Genomic DNA, 22501 nt, shown 5'->3' with positions numbered 1-22501 from the left:
TACACTTTAAAGTGGAACCACACCGTATAAGGCTCTATAATCTAACCAGACCACCCTTTAGTAACAACATTCAGTTAGAATCTTTTAAGGTGTACCTTTTTTTAAGTGTAAATATTAACTTACTAAAGAACGCTATGATCCCAGTTAGATACATATTCAGTTATTGGCGTCCTTCAGCTATAGCTGTAAATAAATCAACTCAATTAAGTTTACGACCAAGATCTTGGCCATAAAACTACTGCATCTACATACACGTTGCTAATTAAAGGGGGCACATCCCGTTCCCAGTAAACAGACTGATAGAAGTCAACAACGAGAGGAATTATTACTACGTCAGTGCGTGAAATGCGATCAAAGCATGTGTAATTAGTACAAGTAATAGTGCTAGTAATAGCCAACGAGGGCAGTCAAGACCCCACCGGGGAGGTCCATAAAACGATTGCGCTGTTTGGAAAATTTTCCCCCATGGTTAACAGTTGCTCGGATGAGATTTTCACAATTTTCGTGGGTTCGCCTTCAAGGTGGGTAATTTGGGTTTATTGCCAGCAATTGATAAGCACTAAGATGCATTCACAATTAGCCTTGGTACGGCTTCTGCTTCAGAGCTATCGCTGTCAGAGGACTGGCAGCCTCTTACCGTTTCTTCCACGACGTCGCCTCGGATATCCCTCAGAAAAACCCCAAAAGTCGGAAATACTAAGGAAGCAATAAAAACTACGTAAACGTCAAGTTCACTTAACTAGAACCACCAAAGGCGATAAAAAGCGGGTCCAGAAAACAGAGTAAGAAGCGAAGCAAATAAAGAGCAAAGAAGGTAACCCAAAGGCCGGGTGACTCAGCACAAAGCCAAAAAATCCCCCAGCCGACGATCGAAGGAAAAGTCGTGGCCCCAGCTCTGGGCCGAAACTCACCACGACTGAGCCAGAGCAGCACCTGCGTTTTGGCCAATTGCCAAATTACCTGATACCTTTAAGTCTAAACAGCGCCGAGGATTGCAGCACACGAACACAGAGCCAGGTATTTGCACGACCAGAAGATATGGTTGCAGGCAGAGATACAGATACAGATACGAAATAAAGTTCGGCTTAAGTGGAGAGATATACTCGTACTTAGTCGTCGTACGATCGCTGCTGCCCGCTCTCGCTGTCAGCGTCGCTGCCAACGCCGCTGCCTCGGTCGACTGCGAAGTCTTGGGGGTTTTAAACAAAAACGTCTTGCCCAGACGGCGGTCCATTCATGCGAGTTTTTCATTCCGACGCGTCAACTTTAAAGCGACACATGCTCCGGAGCGTGTGCGATCCCAGTTGCCTCTCAGAAAATCTCAAGAATTCCTCGTCCGACGAGTGTCTGTGCGCAAGGACAATACCAAAAAACTGATACAATGAGTTCTTGATACCAATCAGTGGCGCAAATCGAACCTCATTGGCTGCAATTCAATTAGTTTTCGGTTGTGAATATGCTTAAAATTGAGTTCTGACCCAAAAACACACAACACCCCCGCCACTCCCCATACAACCAAGATTACAAACTTTGGATTACCCGCGCGCCACCAAGAATTTTCAAAACGTAAGTGTCAACGGGGCGTATGAGTTATTGTTTCTCGCGCCTCGGCTAATGGGGCGTATGTGCAATATTCCGGGCAGGAAATTAATAAATATCGATTGTGGTTCAATTAATTTTTTTTTATTATTATTATTTACAGTTAAGCAGAAATTATAAATTGGGGCTTAACTTATAGATTTAAGCTATAGCGACTAGGGCCTTAAGCTTGATAGGTATTGTATTTAGTATCTTAATATATGTAAATGGATAGTTATAGGTTTTTTGTGTGGGTATTTATGTACAGGGGGTTGAATTTATATAATGTTACCAAGGTATTGCTTTTTTACAGGGGGAATTATTATTATTTTTTTTTTTTTTATTATTATTATTATTATTTTTTTTTTTTTTTTTGGTATAACATAGAATATATATTAATATATTAAATTGAATGGTATAGCTTTGTGGCTTTGAGAAAGTCTATTGTTTTGTGTAAGTTTTTGTAGGATGTGATTTCCTCTAAAGTTGTTCCAAGGTGTTTGTTTCTTTGACTGTGGTAAAGGGGGCAATCTATTAGGATGTGGGGAATGGAAAGGGTTATGTTACAATTGGGACAAAGCGTAGGGGCGGATTTATTGAGGATATAGTTGTGGGTTAAATTGGTGTGTCCGAGTCTGATTCTGCTAAATTTCTTGAAGTCTGTACGTGAGGTGTTATTGATTGTTTCAGGAGAAGGTCTTATGTGGCTAATTGTTTTGTAGTACGTTGATGTTTTTCTTAATGTGTTTTCGTTTAGTATTTGTGAATTCAGTTTGATCCATTTATTTATATCTGATGGGTTGAAGTTTCGTTCGGTGGTAAGGGGGAAGTTGTGGGCGGTTTTGGCTGTTATGTCTGCAAGATCGTTACCTTTTATCCCGCTGTGTCCGGGGATCCAAAGCAGTGTCAGTTTGTCCGTTTTGTATTTTCCTACTATGTTGCGAATTGAGTTTGTGTAGTAGTTTTGGTTGTTGGTGTTATTTATTGCTTTTAGAGAGGATAAGGAGTCTGTACATATAACAAATTTTCCTCTGTTTTGGCTAGCATATGCGCATGCAGCGAGTATTGCCGCGATTTCGGCAGTAAAAATGGAAGAAAATTCCGGGAGTAGTCTGGAAAGGATTATTTTGGTATCAGTTGTGACGCTATATGATACGCCACTTGATGACTTGGAGCCATCGGTGTACAAAAATGTGTGGTTTTCCATTAAGTTTAGTATCTCTTTAAATTTTTGTTGATAGGCAACTGAGGGAGTGTTAGTTTTGTTAAGTGAACTTAAAGTGGTGTTGGTGATTGTTTGCTTATTTAGCCAGTGGGGTGCTTTTTCTTTTTTGCTCGTTATTGGGGAAAGTGAAATATTTAATTTGTTGCATAGATGAATAGTGTTGTATAGGGAAGAGGGTATCTTTGGCACTTTTTTTGCATTGATAATATGCTTATATATTTGTTCGATGGGTGAGTGTTTTGAGTTTAAGATAGTTTTAAAGTTTTTCTGGGTGGCATGTATCTCTCTAAACTCCAGGGGGGTTATATTTGCTTCTATTAGGAGGTTATTTATTGGTGTTGTGCGGTGAGCAGAGAATGCAAGTCGGATGGCTGTGTGGTAGAAAGTTTTTATTTTGTTAAGGATGGATTTTGGGGCTTTTCCGTATAGGTGTATTCCATAGTCAATTTTAGTCATTAGAATGGTTTTTACCACGTAAAGAATTGTGGTAATATTGGATTCGTACTTGTTGTTGGAGAGACACTTGATTATGTTAAGCCTTTTTGTTAGTTGTAGGGTTAAGTTTTCAATGTGGTTGTTCCATTTGTATTTCTTATTTATAGTTATACCTAGCAATTTTAGTACGTCTACGTTTTGCAGTGGCATATTGTGTATTTGAAATGAAAAGTTGCAGTTCTTTTTCCTGCATACATGTAAGTGTTTGCATTTGGTTTCTGATAGAGAGGCTCCTGAGTATTCACACCATCTTTGGATATCTCTAAAAAGTGGATCTATATTAAGGTTATTAGTCTTTTTGTTTAATTTATAAATGATGGTGTAATCGTCTGCGTAGGCCGTGAATTGACAGTTTTTTTGTCTGCTTATTATTTGGTTAAGTTTATTGTAGGCTATGACAAAAAGGATAACCGATAAAGGTGAGCCTTGCGGTATTCCGTTGTCTAATGGTCGGGAATTGGAATAAATATTATTGGTAAGGACTGATATTTTTCTGTTGGTAAGGAAGTTGAATATGTAATTTGCCATAATTGGTCCTATTTTCCAAACTTTGAGTTCGTCGATGATAGTGTGGATGCCTACTCTATCGAAGGCTTTAGCGAAGTCTAAGGAGATAATGGAGACGTGGTTTTTATTTGATAGGGAGGAAGTTATCTGATAATCTAACATAGCTAGTGAATCAGATACTGATTTTCCCTTTTTGAATCCAAATTGACGGCTGTCTAACAGCTTGCCGTTTGTAGCTAGCCACCAGAGCCGTTTAGAAATGATTTTATCTAAAACTTTTGCTAAGCACGGGTTGAGGGAGATAGGGCGATAAGAGTTGGTGACAGTCTTGTCCGTATTTGGTTTATGTATGGGTATAACTGTGCTGAGTTTAAACTGGTGAGGTATTTTTGAGTTAATGATGTTGTTAAAGAGATTGAGGAGTCTTAGCATAAGGCTTGTGGGTAGGTTTTTTATCATGGGATAGCTAATCCGATCTCGTCCAGGGGTTTTTCCTTTTAATTGGTTAATGGAGGCTAACATTTCGGTCATAGTGATGTCCTTTTCGATACTCAGTGCTAATTGGGACGGGATGTGAGATATGTTGGGGTTTAGATTATTTTTGTTTTGTATGAAGGTAGGGTGGAAATTACTGTCTAGAGCTGAGCTCGACCAATAGTCAGTAAAAATGTTGGCTATTTCCTTTTTGTCGAGGATGTTTTGGGATGAGTTGTTCGGGTCATGGATGCAGTGGATGTCGTGTCGGATTTTCAAGCCGCAAAATCGGTTTATGTTTGACCATATTTTGGAGATGGATGATTTTGGGTTTATCTCAGCGGTGAAGTTTTGAATGGATTTTCGTTTCCTAATCTTAATTTCCCTTTTAAGTCTGGCGTTAGCTTTTTTGTAGGCGAGTATAGTTGTCGTGTTAATGTTTCTTTTAAGAATCTGCCAACATAAGTTTTTTTCATTTTTAAGTTTCTGCAGGGTTTGGTCCCACCATGGGACAGATTTCTGTGTCTTAAATGTCTGTGTTTGGGGGATGGTTTCGTTTGCGGCTTGTATAATTATTTTAGTTATGTTGGCTGTTTCTTTGTTTACATTTGGGCTGGGGGGTCTTTTGATGGAAAATTTTTCAGAAATTTCCCGAAATAGTGGCCAGTTCGCTTTTTTAAGGTTGAATCTGGGTCTTATAGTAGGGACGGTGTTGTGTTCTTCAAAAATGTCTATGTGTATGGGGTAGTGATCACTACCAGCTAGGTAGTTATCTGTGTGCCATTTAGAGTTGATAGAGAGGGAGGGTGATGCGAGGGAAATGTCTATGTGGGTGAGAGTATGATGTGTGGAAAAGTGAGTTGGAGAGCCATCATTGAGAGTTATAAGTGAGGACTGGTTAATGTATTTGAATAATATGTTGCCTCTAGTATTGTTGGCTGGTGAGCCCCAGCTTCTATGCCAGCTGTTGAAATCTCCAGTTATAAGTAAGGGAGGTTGTATGTTATCGTATGTGTTTCTGAGGTTTTGAATCTTAAAGGTTTTATTCGGTGGAATGTACGAGGAGACTATTGTGAATTTGATTTTTGAGTGGACTGTTACTGCTATTGTGTCGGAGTCGGGAGTATTGATCGTGACGTTATGTTGTTGTATGGAGTTGTGGATTAGGAGTGCCACCCCTCCGTATCCGTTAGTGGCGGTATTTTTGTGGTATAGGGTGTAGGTAATTGGGATGGGGATATTTTGTATGGAGTATAGGTGGGTTTCTTGTAGGGATATAATTTTTGGATTGTGGATTTTAATGAGAGTTTGCAATTCATTGTAGTTATTTATGTATCCATTTAAATTCCATTGGAGTACTTTAACCATTGTTAAGCTAAGAGATGCTAGAAAGGCTTACTTATGTATTAAGATGTAGGTGTATTAGGATTAAATTAGATATAATTAAATGCTGTCGCTGTCGCTATTAAGAAGAGAGTTTTTGTTTTTGTTGTTTTTTTTGGGTTTTTGTTCGTTTTTTTCTTTGGTTTTGAGGGGTTTGGCAAGTGTGTGCTGTTTATTTGAGTAGATTCTAAGTTTAAGATCTTCTGAAAGGGATGAGTTGAGTGTAGGTGTTGATGTTGATGGAGATGTTGATGCTGATGTTGATTTTGTGGCTGCGTGAGAGGCGGGTGAGGTGTCCATGGGGGTATCGAGGTCGTCGTATGTAATTGATTTCCTTTGTTGTGATTTTTGTCTGTTGCCGGTTGGGGGAGGACTTAAAGAGGTGCCAGATTGGATTGAGTGTATTGTTAAATTTTGGTTGGATTGTTCTGCTAGTTTTGTAGAGTATAGAGTTGTTCCGTGGATGTGACGAGTGTGGTATATCTTGAGAGCTGTTTTGTGATCAACTTTTTCAAGAGTTTTAATTGATGTGAGCTCTTTGTGTTTTATAAATGCTGGGCATGTTTTGTCCATTGGGCTGTGTTTGTTATTTGGGATTTCGTATTTGCAATTTATGCAGAATTTTTCGTTGTTACATGTTTCTTCTGTGGTTGTGTGTTTCTCGGCAGAACAGTTGTTGCATAGCGCGGGTACTTTACAAGCGGTTGTGGGGTGTCCAAGTCTGTGACAGTTGCGACATCTGAGAGGTAGAGGTATGTATGGCCGTATGTTTACCTTTTCGTAACCGATCATCATTGTTTCTGGTAGAGTCAATGAGGCAAAGGTAATAATGATGAGTCCTGTTTCTTTGAGTTCATTTCGTTCCATTTTTTTTATTTTGCGTATTTCGGTTACTTTTTGAGGTTTGAGTTCATCAAGTATAGTTTCTTCATCGATACCTCGCAGTTCGTTTGAGTAAATAACTCCCTTAGAGAAGTTAAGAGTATTATGCTCACAAACTGATACAGGGTACTCGATAAAGGTCTTTAGTCTTAAAAGTTTAGTTGCTTGGAGTGTGTTTTTGGTCTTGATTAGTAGTGTGCCGATTCTTGTTTTTTTACACGATTCAACTACTCCGTTGCATGTGTAATCAATTACTTTTTTTATTAGAAAGGGGTTTGTTGTTTCGAATGATCCGTTGTCTGTTCTTTTAATGATGATGAATTTGGGTCCGTTTTCGCTTGCTTTGAACAGTCTATTTATGTCGGGAGGGATTGTTGTTGCCGTAGGGCAGTTGCCCTGCAGAGACATATTATCTACCTTGTCTGAAGCTTGTTGGTAGTTGTTGTTTTTTATTGGTTTTAGGAATTGTTTTGGAAGCTTTTACCGTTGTTTGGTTGTAGTTGCAGTTGCAGATAAGACTTGGGTCTGAAGATCGCACTCGGTTACACGTCTTTACTCCTCAAAGCATAGAGTACAACTGGTTCAATTAATTATTTTTGCCCTGTCCATATAAAATAAATGAGCTTCTGTTAAAGGTTTCGTGGCTTAATTAAATCTTCATTTTACTAAGTGATATGCAACTAATTGAGTCTATTTATTTGCATATCTAATGAGGTCTCATGGTGAAGTTCTTTAAGTGTTTCTAAGGGTAAAAAAAATTAAAGTTGAACAATTGAAAAATTGTTAATTAAAAACGATTTCAAGTAATCTAAAATATTATCAAAATCGGCAATTTAAATGCAAAAATAGGCAAGGCCCGACCCCCGGCCTTTGCAATCGAAATGCAGTTCAATGTGCGCATTTCCATTTGATTACAAAAACATTTAAAGAGCTGTCAAAAATCTCAATTATTTCGCCGTCAAAAAGAGCAAATCAATTAAGCTGATTGTGGTTGTTCAACAGCCCCGGGTCTTATCAGCAGGCGGAGGAATATGTAACGAGAGTCGGTGTATCAATAAGCTGTCCGGAATTTATAGACAAATCGAAACTAATCCGAAGGCCCTTGCCCAATGTGTTTTCCAGCGAGCTCTTCGCTTTTGCCTTCGCTTGTTTGTTTTAATTTATAAACAGTTTTGGTTTTTCTCTGGCTCATTTTTGCAGTCTGCAATTAAGTGTAAACATTTTGCAAGTTATGCAAAATAACGGCAATGTGGTTATGACCGGTCATTTCTCGTGTGCGGAGTCTGAGTCCGACTCTCGGCCGAATGCATATTTGGGGTCTTTCGATCTGCTTTTTTTTTGGCTCATTTCTGGCGGCGGGGGATTTCGCAAATATGCAACCGCAGACACGTACCAAAGTACCGAAATCATGTGTTTTCCCCACCCCGGTTAAATTTGACCCACTTGGACCCTCAGACTTCGGGTCAATGTTAAGGTTGCCCTTACCGCTTTGCCCTTAGGTCGCCGTATTTGCCTTCGATGGAACCCACTTTCTCGTTTGTCTGCTAAATATCGCAATTGATCATTGGGGATAGGGAACCCGGCCTTTTACGAGCTTCTATGCCATAACGAGTGTTCATCTTTAGCTCAGTTTTATGACACCCGGTTCTATAGATGGCTTTCCCTGAAAGTACTCACTTCAGAGATATGAGTTCCATAAAAGTAGTTCATGGAATTGCTAAATACTTTGGAATCCACCTGTTGCGACTTGGGCCTTTTTAATCATGCCATCTTTTGGTTAGGTCCCAATCAGTTTCACTTTCAAGAGAACCGCAGGCAACGGCCCAGCCAAAATTTCCTAATTCGCCACTTAGCCAGCCAGTCAGCCACTCATCCCTGTCGGCCATCCATCCACCTATCTATCCGCCCACCAATTGGCCAGCAAACAGGCACGGACACAGAAGTTGTCTTAAATTAACCGCAAGCTTTAAGGGGCGAAAAGAAACTGTTAAGAGCCATAGACGTCACACAAAAGGCAACAAAGTGATCGTTTTGTTGTTGGGGTACTTTAGTGTTTCCCAAACCGTTAAATTGAAATATTGACACGAGTTTTTGATGTGTGTATTTTTGTGTGAATCATTTGGCCGAGAGGCCCGCGGCAGGCCAGGCACACTTGCTAATAACCCGAACATACAATGTGCGCAGCCGCGCATGTATCTGTATCTGGCAGATACGTTTACATAATGAGCGGAACAGGCTCTTTAATAACCAGCAGATTTGTGGCTCTGATAAGCGAGAGAAATTGGCAAATGGCCATTTGCCGGCTCAAAGTGTGAGAAATCCATCAATCGCCGGAATCACCCGCGGGCTGGCCGCACAACAAGTCGTATATTTAATTCAGTGACTTAGGTCAGGATTGAAGTCGCCGGCTTCAAAGATACAACGATAAAACGACCTTGCCGGCCTAATTTCTCTGACAACCAGATCAGACCCTTCTCAAAAGTCGCCAAATTGATTCATGGCTCGGATGGAATGAGGTGCGTGAGCAAAAAGGTTTTTTCCATTTTAACTTGACTCACTGGCCACTTGGAAATTCTCGGGCGTAATTGGAGCATTTCGCGAATGGTTTCGGTTTCGGCAAAAAAAGCCAAAACAGCCCATAAAATGTTCCCAAAAATAGTATATAGAGAGTAAGTACGTATAAATTACAAAACACTCGACACAGCAGCTGCAGTTGCTGCTGCCGAGTATTGGAAAATGTTTGCCAATAATTTTGTTGTTGATGGAGCGGCCGGCCACGCTTCAGCGATTGGCCACGGTTTTGGCCAAGTCTGCGACTAACCCGAGAGACGATAGTAACTGCGACGAGCCTCAAACAATTTACTTAGTGCTCTGCCCGCTCTCAGCTTCAGGCATGAGAGCATGGCTAATGCTGAAGCGGATAGTTCACTTAATTTGAGGATGAAGAGGCCAATTAGGACAAGGGAAAGATGAAAGGCCAATATTTTAAGTTAAGCCAAAAAGGAAATCCCTAAAAACAGATTATTAACATGTTTGGCCTTCTTTAAATACTTTAAACCCTTCACACACCCTCGACGCGAGTCAAGTTCGTTTTCCAAGTCTTTTGTTTGATATGGGGCTTTTCATTTTTCGGCATCAAATTACAATATTGTTCATTTCTAAAACAACAACAATTATAGCATGAAGTTGAATGTTAATACTGGATTACTTAATGCCATTTAAATTGTTTACATGGCTGCTGCCGTTGTGAGCCATTTGTATCCGTAGAATGAGCTGTTGCGCTTGGCCTGGCCAGGCGAGCTATGAAATATACCTATCGCTTTCTTTAATTGAGCTGAACAAAACGGTGGCATAAGAGGTTCCTCTCGCCACGAGAAACGCCCCTCCGAGGAAAGTATGGTGCCGTCGAGCATGAAAACAAATTAATTTTGAACTTGATTTTGATGAAAGAGTATTGTTAAATAGTAACTTTCTTAGTTTATGTTTGTAAATTACAATAATTTAATAGCCTTAAAGTCTCCCGTTCTAAGTAACAGCCAACAAAAACTGGAAATCCGACTAAAAAATGAATAGTTTGTATCCAGCCATCCGTTATGCCGTCTGGGGGCAAAGCCACAGCCATGCCCTATGTGTACGCTGCAATTAGAGCTAAATGAGAGACCGCTTCTGGTTCGATCGGAAACTTCCGCAAAGCTTTTACGTTTATCTCAATGTCAACAGCTGGAGAGATGAACGAACTTTTCGGATATGAAATCGAATATGCCTCACAATCAGCCAAACAAAAAGGCATAAAAAGCCAGACCAACAGTTTCAATAATTGCATACAATTTGCCAATCAACGCGTTCCCAACGATGCCAATTATGGAATGCCAGGCCCATGCTCAGGCCCTTTTCCTCATATTCCCATGCAGCCCGTCCAGCCCTTTGTTGGCCTAAAGTCTTTGGGCCGGCACTTGGCCATGGCTTATGAAGCCATTCAAGTGCCACTTCCCTCCGGCACCCTGTAATCAGGCTAAGGAGGCTGGGGACGAGGAAGCGCTGCAGCCCGCAGCTGATGATTCCAAAAAATTGATATTTTATATATGTAATGCGAGGCAGAAAAGGTAAAATAATAACCACTATAAAATTATAAAGCGTTGGCTGCCAAAAATTAAGCAAAAATTTATTAAAAGTGCATAAAACAGAGCGAATCACAAAAACTGGATATGCGAGCGGCAGCTGAAGAGTCTTTGGATGGGGACGGGGAGAGCCTGTTGCATTATAAATGCGGGAAAGAGAAAAGTGGCGCGTGACCTTCGCACTACTGAACAAAAAGACCACTTTAACGGCCACCGACGTCAAAAACTGCCAGCCTGCCAACTTCCAACTGCAACCTGAAACTGAAGCTGGAGCCGAGGCTGTGTGTGAGAAATTATTGAAGCAGCGAAGAAACCAAAACAAACAAGTGTGGTCTCCAGGGGAAACGCGATGGAGAGGCACTGTTGCTGCAGCTACTGTTTGCAAGGGGCAACATCGAACTCGAAATGCACTTGACGAGCTGGTTAGGAGAAATATTTGGCAACAAAAAGACAAACAAATAAACACTATGCATTACAGGGAGTGACGAGTATTGGGTTTGTAGGAAAGGGGTACCCCGTTCAAGTCACTTAACTAACTGCCAAAAATCATAGTTCAAAAGTATAACTAAAACCTGCCGTGTTGCTCCATAAAAAAGTTCTATGAATAAATTTAAGGCAACAGTGCTCAAGCCGTACATATATTCAAATTTTCTGGTTACTTACGCAATTGAAAAATTAATTTATATTTTTCTAAAGTCAACATTGTCTCTCGAGCTAATCTTTGCCTACTTTGTCTCTCTGACTCGTGGTTATTTGCTTCTTGGAACCGGTAAAGTTCATAGAGTCACTGCTAAGTGTCGGTTTCTCTGGGATCGATATCCTCCCAATACATTTATCACTGTACCCCTGACTCCAAGTCTCAGACTCCAGCTTCCAGCTTTCAGCTCCCAGCAGGTGCAAGCGGGAGCGCTGATTTCGGCAAATGCCAACGAACGCGGCCAACTTCAGTGGCCAAGCAACCTACTTCTGTTACCAACTTGGCGGTGTAGCAGTGTGGCAATCGAAAGTGAATCTGGGAGGCTAGACTGCAGAGCTGCAGCTACACCAGCACAAATTAGATCAAAGACTTGCCATTATTTCCACTTTTAGCGAACGAGTCAGTGATCTTAGTGTGTATCAGTTTCTCTCAGTGCCTGGAATCGGGTTGGGTATCGTCGTCGGCTGTTAGAAAGCTTCGCTGGCTTAGCTGGACATGGGGCAAGTGGCATGTGGCAGTTGCAACACACATCCAGTTGCCATATACACTGGAAAGGTAGCTGCGCAGCGTTATAAAAGCGAATTTAGGTCAATCAAATTTCGCATTTGGCATTTTGAAATTTCTTTACGCAAATGCCTGTGCTATTTTTTAATGATTTTCTAACCATACCAATCCAGCCCAATGCAATCCAATCCTGTCCAGTCTCTCCCGACTCGGTGGTGTCTCATTTGAGTTGCATAATGTGCCAAAGAAGCCAGCCAGCCAGCCAGCCAGTCAGCTATCCAGCCAGCCAGGTGACCAGGCCGTGGCCAATAAGCACAAAATTGTAAAAAACGTGTTTCACTTTTATCTTTTTCTCCTCTCCGATGTTCACAGCTTTTTTCTTCTTAATGGATTGGCTCTGGCCGTTGCGGCGCTGATGAGGCGTGAATTGTGGGAAAGAGAGTGTGCCACATGGGGTTAATTGGCGGGGGAGTGCCCCGAAATGATAACTAATTGCTTCGGGGAACTTCCGACTATCAGGAAGTTCGAATGAAGTCGTTATCCAGAACCTTGTGTCATTATTCCTGTTTCGGTGTCCTTTCCCTTTCCATACCCTTGAAGGTTTTTTGCGACTCTGTTTTTTTTTTGCTTGAAGCACAAACGTTGCCAAATTAAATGCGGCCTTAATTATTTTATGCTCATTAAGCGCGCATCCAAATATTTGCCACGATTTAAGGCTCTACAGCTCGCATCTCGGAGGCAATTAAAAAAGATAAGCAAAAACAAGAGAAGAGTCTGGAACAAAGTACAAAATATAAATGTAATTAATTGTGTTTAAATATGTTGGTCTTTTCAGTCTCAGCGGTTTCCCCTATGATTTACACAATTCTGTTCATAATCCGAAATCGCTCAATTGTGACAGCGGCGCTGAAACAAAACACTTCAACTAACATTTCGGTTATGTCAGAAGTCAATTAAATATAATTTGCCCGCACTTGAGATGCCGCTCAGTCAAAGTTTTTCGGCCTGACCACTGGCTAAATGCTTAAGAGCTATGACCTCACACTTCGCGGCGACAAAAAATAGATGTGAACGAAAGTCCACGCCAAGCACTAGTCCAAACATGCAAAGTTCGCTGCCTAAGTCATTTGTTTTTCTCCCCGAAGAATGTCTTTTCCCGGATAGTCTTGACTGCATTATCTCCAGCTCGCCGGTCACGTGCTCTCTTGGGCACGTGGGATCCAGTGGGCTCTTCACGTTTTCTGGACCCTCCAATGATTTCTATTATATCTGCCTTTTTAATTAGTTATAAATTGAAACTGTGTCGGTGGTAGCAGGTAGCTTATTAGCATATTTGCATATTTTTGCAATGCAGGGTTCCCCTGCATTCACGTAGCGAGTGACAAATGTATTTGTATCTCGGTGCATTTATCAGCCAACGAGATAATAAAAACATGTATTATTATTGTGTTGGAAATAAATTTATGGCACGATTTATTGCGGTTTCTCAGTAGTGCCGCTCGCAAATCGCCAAAGGAGTATGCCAAGGCTGAGCTTGTTATTTTTTTGCTGGCTTAAGAACATCTTCGCAGCCGGAACTTTGAGACACTGACCTCAGGAAGAACTTGACCGACACGGCAAACTAATTATACTATAATTGCCATCTATAAATAAATATGTTGTCGTTTAAGTAATCCCCCAACGGGTTTGTATTCATTTATCCCCCCACAGACTTGAATTATGGGCTTGGAAAAACATTACCTGCGGTACGGACGCACTGCCAGAGATCACCTCCTCGACTGGGCCACTTGTGGGCGTGGCCGGCGGCAGCAACAGCAGCAGCAACAGCCCCATCAGCCTCTACAGCAGCCGCAACAACAGCAATCCCAGCCATCACAGGGACCAAATGCCACGGGTCGCAGGTCACGACCACATGTGTCGCATAGGGGAACCCCGCTCTCCATGCTGATTTCTCATGGAGTTAGGATAAGCAACAGTGAGTACAGTCCACTTAATTATATGGCAGAACATGCCATATCATTTTATTTTAGTATCAGCAAGAGAAGCAATGTTTTCGGAATGGAATTTCCTAAAATACTCTATCTTGCAACTTTTTTTTATAAAAGGTTTTAATCCATTTCCCTAGAAGGAAATTATTTCGATGGCAGCTCCTCAGCTATTCTCAAATCTGTCACTTTTGTCAATTGGAAAGAAAATTGAATTAACGAAAAATGTTATTAAATGCTCAATTAGCCAACTAAAAGTCAATATCAAGCGCCAAATCGGTCTTAAAGCTTGTTAGGTTGGCCAACAGCAAAAGCCAACCAGTTGCACTCACCCCACTCCCAGCCGATTGATAGATAGCTCAGAAATACCGCAAGCATTTCTGTATTTTTCGTATTTAATACAAACTAGTCATCCAAGAACTGCAGCCGAAAAATTGAAAACTGAAAACGAGTCTCGGCCGAAAGGAAAAACCAAACAGCTACTGGCTAACAGCGAAAACGACTTGAAAACAATTTAAAGGCAATCAAGCTGGGGGCAGACTCGAAAACTAAAAGTCTGAAAACGAAACTTAAAACGAAAACAAAAACTAATAGTCAGCACAGATGTAAATCAAGGAAACACACAGACACAGAAATCGGAGAGAGACTGCAGCGTGTTCTTTTTGCAATGGCCGACATTGCGTATACGCCGAGTGTGCCGGGGCAGCCGGGCCTCACCAAGTCGCAGCTAACTAAGCCCGCTGTCGAAGGCAGCCGAGTGTGCAAACAGCCAACGTCTAAGTAGCCATGGCCAAGAACACTGGCCAGACAGAGACGGAGACTCTCTGAACTTGGCTTAGACTGTGTGCGCCCAGGCTCCGTTTGTTTATATTTTGCTTTTCTATTTCTATTTCTATCTCTATTTCGATTTCAGTATTTACAGGTTTCGGTTTCACTTGATTTCGATTGCGTTCTAGAGCTTTTATGGCAGAATTGTACTTTAAGCGTTTTGCACTTGGCTTTGTGGCCATGTTGGCCGAGTGCCTTGCTATTGGACTTCCAGCCTATGCTGATGCTGCCAATTATGGCTGTTAACTGCGGGTACTTCTGAGACGTGATGATCGGATAAGGATTACCACTTGACAGATCTAATGCTGGTTGTATAGCGTTTAATTGAGCCAGTCAGCTGCCCAGCATCTGGCCAGCATTGTTTCTATTTTTATTGAGGAAGTCGTTTGTCTGATCTGGCTGGTTCTGTCCCGATTTAAAATTCAAATTGGCCCCACTGTGCCCGAGAAATTCAAATGCAGTGCCCACGAATACTTCAAGCCACAAGCCAAATAACCACTCGCAATCGAAGCTCTGGCCAGCAGCAACACTAGTCGCTACTAACTGCCTCATGCTCGGACTAAGTCGCACCACCACAAGCTCATTCGCAACAAATATGTTGCCAAATCAATAGACAAGGCCTTAGGACTCTCAGGCAAAAGAGGTCTAAAGAGGCTATCCCACTGCACAGGAGAAAAGTTATATGTTTAGGTTGGGTTTGTTTTAAGCTTTATACCCACCATTTTTGGCAATAAATACATATACATTCTTGCTCCTACAACCCATTTCTTCCAGTGCACCTTGCCTGGTGAGCAACTCACTCGTTTCCTGAGTTTATTCGAGGGGCTATCACTGGAGCTTCGAGTGGCCGCGGACATGGCTGCGAAATCAAGTAGCCGCCGTGGATGCCGGATCGAGTGAGCTCGAGCATAAATTAACACATGCAGGCTTTGTCCGATTCTATATCTTTGCTCTTCTGGGGGGCGCAGAGAGGGCATGGTTTGGGCATTCGTGTGTGCTCAGCCCAAACAGAAAAGGCGCGGTGGTTGCTGGCTGGTGGTTTCAGTCGGCGGCAATGCACCTCAAGTGGCTCGAGAAGAAGAAGTTCCCAACTACATTGGGCTCTTTAGCAATACCGGGTCTTCGGAGTACACACACCAACAGTATATGTGTGTTTTGCGATTATATAACCAGATGCTGGCATTAAGGCCTTGCCAAGATCGTGCTTTAGCTTTTCGGTTGGTGTGCGTTGGAATTTTTAAGATGTTGACACAGAATTTGGCAAATGGAAGTCATTTTCATTAGTTTGAATATTCAAAGACCTGCTAGAACGGAGCTGAGCTGCATAAGCGAGTTCATTTCAAATCCGCCATTGAGAGTGAAATTAAATGAGCCTCCCATCTCAGCCGCGCTAGCAAAGTTTCCATTGATGTGGGTTTCTCCCCAGTGGGTCTCCTTTCATCTGGAGGCGTACTTTCCAGTTCCAGTTCCTAACCTTCGACAGCCTCTCCTCGTGTACTTTTTCCGCTTCTTATCCAGAGCGAAAATCAGTTGTAAATGCTTTAATTAAGGGCCGAGACGCGATAACTTAAATGCGAAATTGCCGCGAAGGCACGTCCCAGTGGCCGAAAAAACTGGTTCCAATTTGTTTGTTCGAGGGACATGCCCATTGCCCTTTGTTTCGGCTAATTGGACCCGAAGCATCCGAGGGATCCCATTCCTCGACTCCCAGCTCAGATCGATCGAAGGGTCGGAATCGGGCCTGTGATGCAAATTGCGACGCGTATGAGGAAGTGTACTGGCATCCCCCAGAATCGCAATTATTTGCTTAAACAAAAGTGTTTACATGGCTATAAAATACCCCAGCGAGCCAAAGGAGGGGCAGTCGGATCAGGTCGTGGAATTGTTATTATTATTGTCATAGTACCCTCAAGCTGCCCGGCACGTTCTTAAACGAAATCTCCGGTAGCACTCGCGATTGTTCAGCTCCGGCATTGTCTATAGAAATTGAATTTGAAATGGTGCTTTGTTGGCAGCGAAGTTGGCCAAGAGCTGCAAAGCAGCTGCAGCCTTATGGCCGGTAATTGTGAGCGTTAATTTTAACAGGCAATTGGGAAATTTGCGCTTATTCTATTTCGTCTATGTTTTTATGTTTTGTTTTGAGAAGGCAGACCTCCCGGCCGCTAGCTAAGTATTTAGTTTAGGCCATTTCAAAGTCTTCTACTTCAATTACAAGGTGGCAGAAGTATGTTTCTCCGCCTGTTTTTTGTCCCAAAATACGAGTATCGCGTGCTCAGCTACAATTCTTTAAAGAAACGAGCTTGTGACACCACGCGCAGTGCGATTAAGGCAGAGGCTTACTTACTTAAGGGGAGGCCTCATCTGCCAGCACAACTCTATACTTGCTCTTCAAATATCGGGGAGTACAGACCCCCCTTTCGGCCACCTCTGTCCAGTTGTAACTCAACACTTTACCTGCTGTTCGAACAGGTAAACAAAATAACAGAGACGCACAAAACACAGAAACAACACAACACGAAGAAGCAACAACATTCGCTTACACGACAACCCAGAGCCCAGAGATCAGCATAATTGTCAACAGTCAGTCAGTCCCGCTGACGTATCAATTGTGTGCCAAATGTTTAGTGACCATATCGCAATGCCCAGCCCGTACACTCCCCTCCCTTAGCAAGCTGCAGTCGCTGTTCGATTGCTGCAACATTATCCGCCACTTGCCAGATAACCGAACGGCCGCATAAAGCCTTCCGTTCAGAGACCGCCGGCCTCCCTTGACCTTCAGCGATCGTATAGCCGCCCAAAATGTTATGTGTTTCATTTTATGACATCTGATGTTTTTGGGGTTTTTTCTTCGGTCGGTCACTCTCCTTTTTGCGTAACTTTCTCTGACTGGAGTTTATGGCGGTTTGCGGCTCTCGAGCTTCTTCAGGGTCAGTGGAACACGATAAAGAAGCCGCCCGAACATTGCCTGCAAAAATAATACACACGAGTAATCCGACTATATTTTGACAGCAATTATCGCGCCCATTTTCAATCCGATTTAATGAATTTCATGCTGATTTATGGCACTCACAATGTGGACGTCTGTCCCTAGACATTGTAAGTTTTTGGCAAGGGTATAAAAGGTTTATTGGCAATTTTGACCAACCGCCAATACCTAAACTCTACCTACCCATCATAGCATTAAAATCCTTTATTTGAAATAATTTTTTATAAAAATTCTGATCTTATTCCAATACTATATAATAATTTTTAGCTGGGCGCAGTGTGCACACACACTTCCTTCCTTCTTTTTTTAAACCTTATCGTTCCGAGCTGACGGCGCTGTTTTGACTTACTGACCTGCAAAAAATAATCGAAGCAGCGCCGTATTGCATTTTATAAAATAATAAATAATAAATAAAATTGAAATTCATGTTTCTTCCACAAAATGCTTCACCTTGCACTTTTTAGGCAGCAGAGTGTATTTTTTGCCGAAACCAAGAGCAGAAAAAACAGTTTTTCTTGATTGGCGTGGCGATCGGTTCGTTGACTGCTCTGGTCTGGGGCGCTTGGACGCCACCACAGATACTGAGATACGAAGATACTAAGATACTCAGAAACAGGCAGATATAGATTCGATAAAACAGCCATTTAGGCCGAAACCCGTTGGCATTGTACGCCCATCATCATAATCATCAGCGGATCCGTCAAGCGACATGCGGCTGGCCACGCCCACCGACCGGGCTAAGTGCATAGGCCAATTAACGTTGCATTGCCGGCCGAGCGAAGATTAAGTTTCAATTAGTGATAACAGAGGACCGTAAATTTTGGCAGCTGTCGCACACATGTCCGTCTGGATGAGATAAGTCGGCCAAGACCGCGCTCGAGATCGGGATCAACTGACTCCACAATGTCATCCGAAAACCCCACAGTGTTGACCGTTGTAATTGAGTGTGACATCCGTTAACTGGGCCCTTGCGATTCCAATGAAATTTAAATACACTTTTATTTATTTGCCAATCGAGATTGCGTAAAAACTGATCATAAAAAGGAAGATGAGTCGGCAGGTTATCGTTCAAAGTGTGTACTCAGTGGAATTTATTTTTAAGACTGCTCACCTTAAGACTCGAGACTCTAAACTCAAAACCTCTGTCTTATTCTTTCAGATAGACTAGCTGTGATAATTATTGGTATAATTACCTTAATCCTAGGCATACTTTTATCATCCATACCCTGGCTGGATTATTTCATATTGAAGGTAAGGCCCTGCTATTGTGGTTTAATAGAATTATGGATTATACGGAATATCCCCACAGAACTTAAGGCTGTGGAACGATACGTTGAGCTATCACTATTGGCAGAGGCCTGGCGTCATCCGGCTGACTAAGCTATACATCTACAACGTGACCAACCCGGATGGCTTCCTCAGCGGCGAGAAGCCGAAGCTGCAAGAAGTCGGTCCCTTCGTCTACAGGTGAACCATAAATCGCGCCAATTGAAGCTTTCGTTACGCCTTTTCTGACGTGCCGCCCAAAGCCCACATGCATAATTGAGTGCATAGATAAATTTTCATGCTGGCTTCGTCATGGTTTGTTGGGGGGCCGATGGCTTAATAACTGTAATTAGAATCGCAAGTGGCTAAAAGCGAAACTATTGCTCAGCGGAGTTGGCTAAGACCCAGCTGATTGAACTTCTAGAAGGGTTAATTGGGGGCTTAGGCTTGATTTATTTCCAGAGAGATAAATTAATTATTAGCTGCCTGAATAGCTATGATTTCGTGGGTGTTTTTAATTCGTAAACAACTTTTGAACTCTGATAATAATTGCTCAGGCCTTCATGTTCTATTGGCAATTGAAATATGTTCTTATTAATCAATTAGCCAAAGATGGCTTATCAAGATCAGATACTAGAAGTTGCCCACCGATTGTTAACACCCCAGAAAACACTAGGCAACTGCAGTTGGCTGGAATATGCAATTAGTTGCCCCATTAAGCCCGGGGCAAGCGGGTTTCGCCGATCGCATAATTGAGACAATACTTTCATGAACGATAGCCCCACATATTTCAGTTCAAATGTGATTAATCGGCAGTGGTTACTGAAGTGAAGTGAAGATGTAATGGCTCGGACCCAACCAGTAGTCGAGGCCCAAAGTGTCTGTCATCCGCTGCCTCTTTTTATGCTCATTCCATGTCATTTTTTGGTATGAGGCTTCCCCGACTCTCCGGCTGAACACTGAACTTGACATTCAAGGGGCTGCCCTGACTTTGGACCGCGAGCCGAAGGCCCAGACACGTGCCGATGGATGATAATGAATGTTACGAGTGCCACTGCGAATGTGAATGTAATTTTTCTTTTTTAATTTCCCCATTCACAGAGAAGACATGCAGAAGGTAAACGTGAAGTTCGACGAAAATAACTACACCGTGTCATATCAGCATAAGAAGATACTGCAATTTGTTCCTGAACTGAGTATTGATAAGGACACGCCCATAGTCACGCCCAACATTCCCCTGCTGGTGGGTTGTCTAAGACTTCTACCGATCCTGATAATAATGTGACCTCCAACCACTTCCAGACCCTCACCAGCCTGAGTCCCAAGCTGGGCTACCTTCTGTCCAAGACCATTTCTGTGGTGGTATCGGCGGCCAAGTTCAAACCCTTCATAAACGTAACCGCCGAGCAGCTGGCCTTCGGCTATGACGACGCCTTGGTGAGTCTGGCCCACAGGTTCTATCCGAAGCACATGCGACCCATGGAACAGATGGGCCTGCTCCTGGGGCGCAACGGCACTCTCATGGAGGTCTCCTCTATCAAGACGGGCATGCAGAGCATGGACCAGTTCGGCTACATCGACTCCCTCAACGGCATGGACCACCTGCCCCACTGGAACGAGGAGCCCTGCACAAGCATTGCCGGGTCGGAGGGGTCCTTCTTCCCGCCGCGGGACCTCACCAAGTCCGATATGGTACACATCTATGACAAGGACCTCTGCCGCATCATCCCCCTGAAGTATGTGGAGCGCACGGAGAAGGACGGCATCGCCGCGGATCTGTTCAGGCTGCCGAACAACTCATACGGGGACGCCGCACACAATCCCGAGAACCGGTGCTACGACACGAGCGAGTACGAGGCCATCCAAGGCCTCCAGAACATAAGTCCTTGCCAGTACGGAGCCCCAGTTTTCATATCTAATCCGCACTTCTTTGAGTCCCATCCGGATCTGCTGAACTCCGTCGAGGGCCTCAGCCCGGACCGGGAGAAGCACGAAACGTACTTCAAAATACAACCGGTAAGTTGGGAGCTAAAAGTAGTAGACTTTTGAAACTAATAAGGTTCCTTGGTAGAAACTTGGAGTGCCTTTGGAAGGTAAAGTGCGGATACAACTGAATCTAAGGGTGACGCATGCCAAGGACATCTATCCCGTGCGCGACTTTCGGGACTTTGTCTTCCCGGTCATGTGGCTGGAGGAGGTGAGTAAAAAATAAGACAAAAAGGGTTAAAATCTAATCCTTGGATCTTTTAGGGCATTTCCGAACTTACGCCCGCCATCAAGCGCTGGATATATCTGGGTACTGTGATAGCCCCGCACGCGGTGCCCATCGGATCCTACCTGATGATCGCCGGTGGAGCCTTTGCCATAATCTTTAGCTTCGTCCGGGCCTACCAGAGCTTCATGTTCGCCCAGGACCCTACCCTGGAGATCCTCGAGATGGGTCGGCGGTCCCTGCGACGTGGCAGCAGCTTTATCGCCCAACAGCAGCACCGGTTCCTGGTGCACCACCGCGACAGCTACTCCCTGCTGAGACACGGACCCGTGGCAACCTGCCTGGGGGAGGCGGGCCGGGACGACGCCCAGCCGATCATCGACACGAGCATGGCCGTCAGCCAGGATGCATAGTCGTAGTCGTATTCCGTAGGTAGTCCTTAAGGTGTGAATGTGTGTCTGATTGTGTGAGTCTGAAGCTAACTATAGTATCGTTCTGGCCAAAATGGTGGCGCATGTCACTGTCATCACTCAACGTCCACATCGAATCAATCATTTTCCACTTTCATAGCGATATCATCTAGCCGCCTACCAACGCCAAACGTCAAACGGGTTTGCTAGCTAGTATCTTGTAGATAGTCGTACATAAAATGCTACAAATAATTCACTAGTCATGTTTACAATGTGAAAAATGCGAGCGCTCATTTCTAGTTATTTTTAGCGTAAGTCTCGTTAAGCTATAGCCACTAATTATATTGTATGTATTGTTAAATAATGTCTAGGCTGAGGACAAACGAAATTATATGGTTTAAGCAAATGAAGGAGATTAAGCCGAGCTGCCTTTTCATTCGCCGGTGCTCTCCCTCTAAACTTCTGTGGACCCCATAAATTTAAGTTCAGAACATAAATCTCCTTGTTAACAACAGATTCTCCTCCTCCCTCTCCTCCAGAACAATTCCCAACTCTTATAAATCAAGGCAGAAACAAAAACCCTGTAAAAATGCACTCGGAAGTACAACGGAGGCACAGTGCCTTGCCTCTTCAAGCATTCCTTGATTGACGCACTTTTGACGTTCCCACAATTCCTCTAACAACACACGCACACGGGTCGTATGAGCGATAAATTATACACAAGATCCCCCTTGAAGGGTTCCGGAAGGTAGGGGGCGGTGGACTAGTTTAGACCGACCTTTTGTTGCCAAAATAAAAAACAGGCACAAGAAATATGATTTTTTCCAATGCTGCATAGAGTCAAGAAAGCAAACATAAATAAAAAGCATGTCTGGGGAGATGCCTTCAAACGAATGGATGCCCTTTCCAAATGCCTAAGAGTAATGTTTTTGCCTCTGTGATTTGAAATCG

General features: G+C 43.1%; 1 protein-coding gene across 2 annotated transcripts; it reads left to right on the top strand.

The window, feature by feature from the left end:
* The first annotated feature begins 1212 nt into the window (after positions 1 to 1212).
* On the top strand, positions 1213 to 22064 carry LOC6507576 (lysosome membrane protein 2). 2 transcript variants are annotated; one of them, XM_001955902.4, is made up of 8 exons: positions 1213 to 1566; positions 13574 to 13838; positions 18822 to 18913; positions 18972 to 19129; positions 20030 to 20171; positions 20231 to 20944; positions 21000 to 21125; positions 21179 to 22064. In XM_001955902.4, exons 2-8 carry the CDS (start codon positions 13583 to 13585, stop codon positions 21551 to 21553), a joined length of 1863 nt encoding a protein of 620 aa, XP_001955938.1. In that variant the 5' UTR covers positions 1213 to 1566; positions 13574 to 13582; the 3' UTR covers positions 21554 to 22064. The 2 variants fall into 2 exon arrangements, with proteins under 2 accessions (XP_001955938.1, XP_014765331.1); XM_014909845.3 differs by lacking the exons at positions 1213 to 1566; positions 13574 to 13838 and adding an exon at positions 18182 to 18735.
* The last annotated feature ends 437 nt before the right edge of the window (positions 22065 to 22501 follow it).

Source organism: Drosophila ananassae, chromosome 2R (genome assembly GCF_017639315.1).
Source record: "Drosophila ananassae strain 14024-0371.13 chromosome 2R, ASM1763931v2, whole genome shotgun sequence".
NCBI classification, from domain to species: Eukaryota; Metazoa; Arthropoda; class Insecta; order Diptera; family Drosophilidae; genus Drosophila; species Drosophila ananassae.
The sequence above is the reverse complement of the archived record's forward strand: the minus strand, read 5'-3'. Positions and strand labels throughout refer to the sequence as shown.